Raw genomic sequence first — 10,082 nt, 5'->3', positions numbered from 1 at the left:
TTTTTTTTTTTTTTCTTTTGTTTGTTTTAAGTTTTTATGGTTTGAACATAAGTTTTATATTTTACTTTGGTCTTTAAATTTTATCAAGTTTTTATTATTTATGTATGGACAGTGGATACAACGATTTATATTAAAGCATGAAGTTAAATAGATCGAACTCGAGCTTGGAAGTTCAAGCATATTTACTCGAACTCAAGCTCGAGCTATATAAAAATTTGGCAAGCCTAGCTCGAGCTCCAATTTTAAGGCTCGAGCTCGAGCCATCATATTTTTATTGAGCTTGAGCTTGAGCTTGGCTCGGCTTGTTTACAAGCCTATTTTGAACTTGTGGTTATGTACTTGTGTTGTAATGTAGTTGATATGTTTCAGTACTTTGACTACGCGTCACAGGTCTGTGGTTGACAGATGAAGAGGATTTACCTATGGTGGCTGATAACAGTGAGAGAGGGAGAGAGAAGTTGGTGGAAGAAACTTCCTTTTGATTTTATTCAATTCCAACTTACCAAGACAATCTAATATTCTCCCTATATATAGGAGTTAAAAGCTTAAGACATAAGGAAACACTATTCTAAAATATGCTTACCTAAAGTAAAATAGGCAACTACTAATAAACTAGGAAATAAGATAACTAAGTATATTGGTACCTAAAGTAAAATAGGCAACTACTAATAAACTAGGAAATAAGATAACTAAGTATATTGGTAGCAGAATCTGTATTGTATCAGTAGTATTGGTCTGGTTAAGTGGTTATGTAATATGTTCTATTGTTCTTCATAAAATCAGGTTTAATTTTCTTTTTTCTTTTACAAATATGTAGGCCTTTAATAGGCTTTAAACCCTACAACATGTAGGTCTTAAATAGTCTTAAAGCTGAGGCCAGGCCGGCTTGGGTCTGTTAAAGAGATTGGCTCTGGCCTTAGGCTCCCATAATAAGCCCAGGCCTAAGGCCTTTGACCTGGCCTGGCATATTTTCAACCTAGCCAACTATATATATGGTCTTCGTTTCTCAATTCTGCGGTATTCAATCTTTAATCCCAGTTCCTCCTCTTTCAATTTGTCATGGGCTTATTGTTTCTAGTTATGCTCATTATATTATTCTGTATTTGATAATGGTTGGTAAGACTAAAGATTACATATTATGAATTATTCATAGCTAACTTGGAGTAATAAATTACTAGCTTGAGCGAGCTAATAAATGTTGTGCTGTTCACAATTAAAAGTGTTGTATGATTCATTTGTGCTTTTACTCATATTATGTATTAGCAATAGGTAGCCTTCCTAATTTCTCTGCTTTTACAAAATATAATTTTGTTCCAGTTTTGGCTGGATCAGATGGGATTCTGGAGTAGAGGAGTAGTTGCTGATAAATGGTCTGGGAGGATTTTGTGGCTCTGTGCAATTGGGAGTGCAGTTGGTATTTTCCTTCTGTCTTTTTCTTTCATTTTAGAATTTTTGTCATGAATTACGAATTTTATCAACTTTTTTACTTGCCTTGACTGTTAAAATTAAAACAGTAACAAGTTTCTTGATTTAGATCTCCTCAAAGATTATCCATAACAGGGTAATACTTGGATACACTTATGACTTAACCTTAAATAAAGAAGAGTGAATGCAAGCAATAGTTAGAATATGAAGAGCTTCAATTAGGTCTTTAAAGAATTACCTGTTGTTTTACGGTCTTTCTTCCCAAAAGGTTGAATTCCCAACTCCAACGGCCCCCATGTCCCGGCTCGACAGAGCATCTGGGAGGATGCAAATTATGGTAACTCAGCTGAACTGCTGAACACAGAGGCTTAGACCTTTGCTTATTGCGCACAAGGAGCCCCCCTCACTTTGAGGGGTTGCTTCCACACTACCGCTAGTCAAACTCGATCCCTTGTCTTTCTTCCCAAACTTCACCCCTGTGACCAACTGAGTTGAGTTGCCCATGTGGGCACTGTCTATAGAGAACATATGCATCGTTTTTGTTTCCTATTTAATTTATGATTTTCTTTATTTGACTCTATGTGGTTACAGGAGGGGAATATGTTTATGGGTCAGTATTGTATTGCTTCAGTTAGTCAGTCATTCAAATAAACTTGGATTCATACACTTTTGAATCAATTGTTTAGGCCTCTATATGGTTGTTGTGGAAAGACAACTGCAAAATAGAGAAAAGATGATGGCAGAATCATTGGCGGCTGCAGAAGGAAATCCTAATGGTGGAGAACATTAACGATCTCGATCTGTAGTGGAAATCTGTTGGAATACATAAAAATGTCAAAAGAATTCTTATTTCATTTAGCATTCCCTTAGCATTTGCCCACTTAAGCTATGCTTTTGACAACTTGTAATAATATGCTTGTGATTTCAAGCAAAACTGTTTTCTTTTTAATTCGTGGGTATTTTGGTGTATAACCATTCCATTACCATTAGATCAAGAGGTCATTGATGAAAACCACTCTTGTAAATCAAAAGCTTTGTCTCAAATCTCAATTCTTGAAATTATTAGGTTTTTTTTAACATGAACATTAACCCTTTTGGCAGGATGCTGAGCCTACTGAACTTATTGAAGTTAATTCTGTTTTTATAAGATAAGGCTATCGGCACTCATTTAATCTTCTTTCGCGTTTAAAATGTCACATCACAAAATTTGTAATTATTCACTATTCACTCTTCATTCATGTAATTTTCTCTCATCTTTCAAAAATGACTTATACATCAATTTATTACAAAAATTATTTTTATCAATAAAGTATTAATAATAATTAAAATAATATAAAAGTAATAATAAAAAATACTACGTATAAAAGTTGTCACAGCAATTTTTATTGCAATTCTCTGACAGGCAAATTGCAACAAATGCAATTCTGCCCGTCAGAATTGCTACAAGTAATAACTTAAAAATAAAAAATAAAAAAAAAAATAAAATTTACATCAACTTTGTAATTGGAAAGATTTCACAGTTGTGAATGGCCTAAGATTCCAGAGGTTTACTGGTGGAGGCACTGTAATTGTTGATCATGGGACAATATTTGTAACCTTCATATGCATGGAGCAGCTTATTGTACAAAAAAGTGTTTCAAAGTGTTGGAGATTTCGTCCTACGTGAGAATGGTGGGTATAATCTTGTACTCCGTTCGTATGTCACATTTTATGCGTCTTGTTCGATTAATGAGATTTTATCAGAGTTATTTATAATTCAATTTGTTTTTGGGTAATGCTCCACTCAAGCAATTCATGTTACATAAAAGCAGCCACACTCACCACATTGTTTCATTAAATTTCTACGAACTGTGCATTCGGCAACCATAAGTTTGGTGAAAATGCTCAATCGATGGGAGTATTGATTCTATTTTTTTTTTTTTTAATATTGAGTTTAACATTGTAAGGTATAATTAGTATAAAAATCAATATATCTCTACACAATAATAGTAAGAGATTTATTATTATTATTATTGTTATTATTATTATTACCCCCATCAATTCTAAAAACACACAACTCAACGCCTAATCACTTTAAAAAGTCATATGGCATGTCCAATCAACAGATTACAAGTGCTAAAAGTGTTAATTACACTTTTTTGACAAGTTCAAGAGTATAGTTAAAGTATTTTAGTTTATGAACCTAATTGTATTATTATTACTAGTTCGAGGTAGGACTTATTTGACCCTATTACCTTTTATTTTCATGGTAGTTACTAAATATTTTGTTATCTCGTTTTTCTTGAGTATTCAATTATTTTGCTTTCTTAAGTTTTCTACATAGCGCTTGTATCATTTTGAATACTTAAAATTATTTTCTTAAATTAGTAGGAAAGTTTATTAGTTTTATTATATCAATTTACTATGAGATCGACTCTTGTTTTGCACATTATACTATCATTAATTTGTGCACTTGCGAGGACTTTAAAATTATACATCAACAAAAAAGTTGCATGAAGTGGTGAGGTGCTAAACCTACCCTCATGCCCTCCTACATCCCCTACCCCCAATTTTGTGCCTCTCCATTTTCCAGACCCTAAACTCCTCATACCCTTGCCTTTTGCACCCACAAACTCCTTGTTTTCCCTCTTTAAAACTCCAAACTCCTTGCATCTCCACTTTTTGTACTCTAAACTCCCTGCTCCATTACACTTTGACAACCTCCAAACTCCCAACTTCTAAGTCCAAACTCACATTTCTCTCTAGAGTTGTCAAAACAGGCCGAGTTCGGACCCACTAAAGCCCGCCATATTATACAGATAGACTAAAAAGCCCGTAAAAATATGGTCCTAAAATAGGTCGGCCCACCCTGCCCCGCTTAGGCTCGTGGGCCTTGGCAGGGCACGTCAAATTTAAAATTTATAAATTTAAATAAAAATTAATATAAAAAAGTTATAAGTGTATACTAAAATAATTTAAAAAGTTTAAACAAATTTGTTTTCAAAAAAAGTTTAAACAAATATTAATACATTGTAATTTGTTGAACACAATAATAACTAATATAGTACTCTGTAATAAGTTCTAATAATAAATAATCAAATATATAATATGTGAATTTATAAGGCAATAACAAATAATTTATACAATGTATTACTTACTAATACATTTTTTTTAATATAAATAAAAAACTTAACATATATTTATATATAATTATATAAAATGATGTGTATATATACGCTAATATTAATAATGTATACATACTAGGTGGACAGGCTTTTACGGGTTATAAAATTCAAAGCCCGTCATGCCTTTTTTACGGAATAAGACAAACTTACGCAACGAGTTAAGTCCGTTTTGACGGCTCTATTTCCGTTCTAGTCCATTAAAAACCCTTGCTAAGCTTCTTGCGCTGGCCCCAAGCCGCCACCACACATTATTTCAAAAATTAAAGCATAACATCATTTTTTTTAAATATCAAAAAATATATTTTATACAATTAAAAGTTTAAATTAAACTATTAAAGTATATTTTTACATATATAAAAACATGTTCAAATATTATTGATGATTTTGTTGGAATCGGGTCCACCATAAATTGTGTATAGAGGTACATAACAGGGTAGGAAAATAATCATATTATTAGCTCAGGCTCTAGGCCCAAAAGAATACTTACAAAGCCTGAGATAATGGCCCAAAATGACGGCCCAAATAATGAATAAATAATACAAGCTATAATCCAAATAATGGGATAAGGATAATAAATAATACAAGCTATATATACCCCTAATAATGAAATAGAAATAAGAGAAGACTCAGACCAATGGACTAAAAGAGGTTTGGTGAGCCAAGGAATGGTTTTTAAGGGGATGGAAGTCACTCTATTTATATTGTTGAAGGACTCACAAATGGTTGACAAATGAACGGCATCGGATAACCTTCATTTTTGTGCACACACGTGTCCCCCCAGTACTTTGCTTCCAGCGCACTCTCTGGATAAGTTGAGCTTCTTGCCCTTAAGTATACAAGAGTTTAATAGGTTTGGTGGTTTAAAACTTGTGTTGTTATGCTTGAGGTTGTGGGTTCAAACTCTATGGTAGTGTCATATTTATAATATTTTGCTCTAAGCTTCTTTCCTTAGCCCAATAGATATTAATTATTCTTATTGGGCCAACACCTCACTCGTAAAGATAGACACCCCGCTTGTGCCAAGACTTTTCCAATAAAATAGTCCCCAGAATCCCATGCCCTCGTCAATTGTAGTTATCAATCGTCAATTGTAGTTATCAATCAATATCTAAATCAAAAGAAAGATTGGATTATTTTTAGTGTTAGATGCTATAATTGGGTATAATTATCATAAAACAAAAAGATTTGGAATGAATTATATTTATATATAATCAAAATTCATGTTAAATAGTTTGTAATTCAATGGTATATATGTGACTCACCTAAATTGGAGGTCAAGGTTCATAAACCTTGTGATGGTATTGACTCACTCATCGTACTTTAATATGTTAGTCAATAATATTCAATATTCAAAATATATATATATATATATATATATCAATCATCAGAGTAACACTTGTGTGGTTCTCACAAAAATTTTTACCATATCAAGATAGTGAAAATACATATTTCCTTTTAGGATCAACTATTGTAATCAATAAAATAAAATTAAAAAAAGCTTATCGTAATAAAAATGTTCAGAAATGTCCTAATTCTCAATAGCATCACGGCTTCTACCTTCTAGTAACAGTGACAGAAGACTATATGCTATACAGATGGAAGTCTAGCGGACACCTTTAATGATCAGTGATCACCAGATGAGAAAAAGACAACATCTGAAGTAACTGTCTTACATTTTTCGAAAAGCTCAAAAGTAAACAAAACACACACAAACCAAGGAGCCCATTGTCTTGTCTGTCTCTCAAAATGTTCCATGTACTGTGTACTGTGTCATCGCGGGCTGCTACGTGCAATGTGAACATTACAAAATTTCGTCTTCATTAATGAGGGTTTGGTAGAGAGGAATTATAGTTCTTTCCTAATTAATAATGTATAAGATAAAAACTGAAAAGTTTTAAAATTTAATTGAGATATAATTTTTATGGAATTATAATTACTCAATTATGAGAATTGCAAATCTCACCTCTTCTAGAATTACAGTTTCATAATACATGGAAAAAAGTTTAGTGTGAGGACTAAATTGCCATCCCTAATAATCTTACATCTTTACATGTCCATTTTGATTTTTGTACTACTTATTCTCTTTCAATTCAATATATACTAAAGATGTAATTTTATTCTAGTTTATTTTCACTAAATTCCTTTCTCACGGAATTACAATTCATTTCCTTCATAACTTCCTCAATGTAACTAAATGGTATGTAAGAGTAATATTACATCTAGGGTCCGTTTGGAAACTTAAAAAATGTCTTCAAGGAAAATAATTTCAAAGGAATGACTTATTTTCTGAAAAAAAATAATTTAAATTTTACTGTTTGATGACTAAAGGTCACTATTTGCCTGAAAGTTAAGAAAATTGCATTTTTTCTATTTGATTTTTTTTTTGAGTTTATTACCGAATGGTCCATCGACTATTGCAAAATTACCAATTTAGTCCTCGAAAATTTTTTGTGCCCAATTAAGTCCCTCAACTTTGAAACATTTAACCAATTTGGTCCTCCGTTTATTTTGCCGTTAAACATCCGTTAAATCAGGACTAAATTGGTAATTTTGCTATAGTCAAGGGACTATTTCAATAAAAAATTAATTACCAATTTGGTCCCTTAACTATAGCAAAATTACTAATTTGGTCCCAATTTAACGGATGTTTAACAGAAAAATAAACGGAGGACCAAATTGGTTAAATTTTTCAAAGTCAAGGAACTTAATTGGTCACAAAAAATTGTTGAGGACCAAATTGGTAATTTCACAATAGTCAAGGGACCATTTTGGCAATAAACTCTTTTTTTTAAATGATCATATTGTTTGTAATAATAATAATAATAATAATAATAATAATAATAATAATAATAAGTGGTGTTGGCGTAAGTGTTAGTGTTGGTGTTAGTAGTGGGGGTGGTGGTTGTATTGTGGTGATGGTAGTGGTGTGGTGGAGGTGTGATGATGATGATAGTGTGGTGGTGGTAGTCTGGTGATGATGACGGTAGTGGTGGTGGTGTGAATGTATGATGCAGTGATGATGATAGTGGTGGTGGTAGTGGGTGTTGGTGTTGGTGTTAGTGGTGGCGGTGTGGTGGTGATGGTGATAGAGGTGTCATGGTGGTGGTAATGGCGGTGGATGTGTTGTGGTGGTGGTGGTGGTAGCTAGTAGTAATAATCTAAAAACTAGCTTGCAAAGAAATGAGAGAAAAGAGAGAGATGAGAAAATAAATTATCAAAAAAAATTTTCCAACTAAAAATTTAGGAAGACGTTTTCCATCAAACTTGAGTCTTTTGCAATTGACCATGATGATGATTTTTCTTTGACTTTATTTTCTTTGAGGAGCCAAACATATGAAAATCTAAAAAATGACTATTGGAAATCATTTTTCGAGTTTCGAAACGGATCATATTCTCACTTCCTACTCCATTTTCTACACATTGCTGATGCATCATGCTCTAATTGATTTTAAAAACAAAGTGAGCTACTATTTTTATTCATTCACTTTTATTTATCTAATAAAAGTTGTACACACGATGAGAGTTATACTCAATGAGAATACATCTATCATTTCCCTTCATTAAAACCACCTAGACAGAAATTCCGAGATTAACTTATATATTTAAATCTTTTAACCTAACAATAAGAGTATCGAGAGCCACTTTAAAATAAGCTCTGCTCTTTTCCTCTCAACACTACTAACGACATTTAATTTTGGAATTAAGTAAACTGGGCGCCGATATAGGTTTGGGCGAAGGACCATCCAGAGGGGACCACATTGTTGCATACCACAGTGCGACCGTCACCCGTGGTGACCTTGAAGGAGAGGGCTTGCCCATCCAACTTAGAGTTGTTTTCCCAATTCTGTCCCCAATTCCTGGACATTGGCATCCAATTGGTGTTGGTGCCCTTGATGGAAACTGCATGGACATCGCCTGAACCTCCTACGTTGGTAATTAGTACCAGAATGAAGTATGAGTGGCCGTTAATTGTGAATCTTATTCCTCCCTTCTTTTGGCATGCTACCCTACATTACATATTTATAGTATACGAATTAATAAGTTCGCATAAATTAATAAGGGTAAACTGATAAAGAATATAAATTGCAATAGTATTTCGTGGATTAATGTAAAAATATAACAAGTAATGTTTTGTATTAATTTTGGACACATGCAATGTCATAAGGCCAAGTCAAACTTCCTACAATGCAATACCATAAGACCAAGTAATTTATACCAGAAAAGACGCAACAAATTTTCTAAAATGAAGGTGGGCCATAAGACCAAGTCAAGGCCCATCCCATTCAGGCTCGGAGACAGACTCCATGGCATGATTGGCTAACGGTCTTGGCTTGACCCACCCTAGAGGCCCGTCCTGGATTGCCTATCTTAGCTCAGGTCACCTTCCCAGACCTCGAGTCCTAATTTTTGGGGCATTTGTAGTATCTAAGTGATTTTTTTTTAGTATTACTGACTCTGTTACAATGCAGTATCTATTCATAACTACTCAGACTCGAACCAACCCCTTTCATATGAGAATGCAACCGGGTGTCACCAGACTACAGTATTTAAGTGAATTAGTATTAAGGAAAAGTGAATTTATTGAAGCAAAGAGTATTACATACATACCTTCTATAAGAAACAGGGACAATTCCTGATTTATAACGAGCAATTTGTTGGAAAACGGGCTGGGAGAGGTCAAAGTGGTGGAGGGGAGGGTTGCACCACCCACCTTGATTGCTAGGGAGGGCAGAATTGGGAGGACAGAAATTGGTGGCAGTGACCACAACTGAGGCAGGAAGACAGGCTTTTGGATCATTAACACATTTGACCTCAAAACAAGCCCCACACCTTAACCCATTGCCGAACAGTGCTGTACTCACTGCTGCTGTGTTTATGCCATACCCTTGGCTGTACAAGTTCCCATACCCACAAGCTCCACCTAATTAACATATCATCATTATATAAAACAAATTTAAAAAAACAGGCAGGCCAGGAGGAGGAACTTAATTAGTATATAATTAAGTAATTAACATACCCATTGTTCCAGAGGCATCGCCACCTCCATAAAAGGTGGCATGAGCGTTAATCCAGCCATCATGATCGTTATGTTTGGCATGAGCAGATGAAGAAAAAGAGAGAAAACCCAGAATGAAAAACCACAAAAACCCCATTGTTTTCAACGATTCACCGCCTGGGCGGCCTGCAGCCTCAATTGTCTGTCTAGTTTTCCGTTTGTTTGACTGTGTTGCAGAGGATGAGAGAGGCTGTTGAGGTGCCATTGTGCCAAGGAGACGTGTAGAGCTATAAATACTAAATCGATATGATGATGTGCACAGCAGAGTAAGGGTACTGTGTCGTATGAGTATTAATTAACAGGTTGCAATAAGAAGGAAATTGTAATTTCCTCGAAATAGGAATTCAAATTATATTGTTTGGTAATTATAAATATAATTATGAGAATTTCAATTATAGTGTTTAGCAAAATTTTGGGTTAGACTATCTCATGAATTC

General features: G+C 34.0%; 1 protein-coding gene and 1 long non-coding RNA gene across 2 annotated transcripts in view; one reads left to right on the top strand and one right to left on the bottom strand.

The window, feature by feature from the left end:
• The window catches only part of LOC116009366, a 4,380-nt gene extending 2,247 nt beyond the window's left edge, over positions 1-2,133 (top strand). Inside the window, exons 2-3 of the long non-coding RNA XR_004096639.1 lie at positions 1,318-1,414; positions 2,017-2,133. This is a non-coding gene — a long non-coding RNA (uncharacterized LOC116009366). The remainder of the gene's footprint in view (positions 1-1,317; positions 1,415-2,016) is intronic.
• A 5,902-nt stretch (positions 2,134-8,035) lies between these two features.
• On the bottom strand, positions 8,036-9,880 carry LOC116006849 (expansin-A10-like). The gene is made up of 3 exons (XM_031247349.1): positions 9,607-9,880; positions 9,198-9,510; positions 8,036-8,596 (listed from the first exon to the last, which is right to left on the bottom strand). The coding sequence occupies exons 1-3, from the start codon at positions 9,848-9,850 to the stop codon at positions 8,290-8,292; spliced, it is 864 nt and encodes a 287-aa protein (XP_031103209.1). The 5' UTR covers positions 9,851-9,880; the 3' UTR covers positions 8,036-8,289.
• Positions 9,881-10,082: the final 202 nt, after the last annotated feature.

This window comes from Ipomoea triloba, chromosome 2 (assembly GCF_003576645.1).
Source record: "Ipomoea triloba cultivar NCNSP0323 chromosome 2, ASM357664v1".
Taxonomy (NCBI): domain Eukaryota; kingdom Viridiplantae; phylum Streptophyta; class Magnoliopsida; order Solanales; family Convolvulaceae; genus Ipomoea; species Ipomoea triloba.
This window is presented reverse-complemented; position numbering and strand designations above follow the sequence as displayed.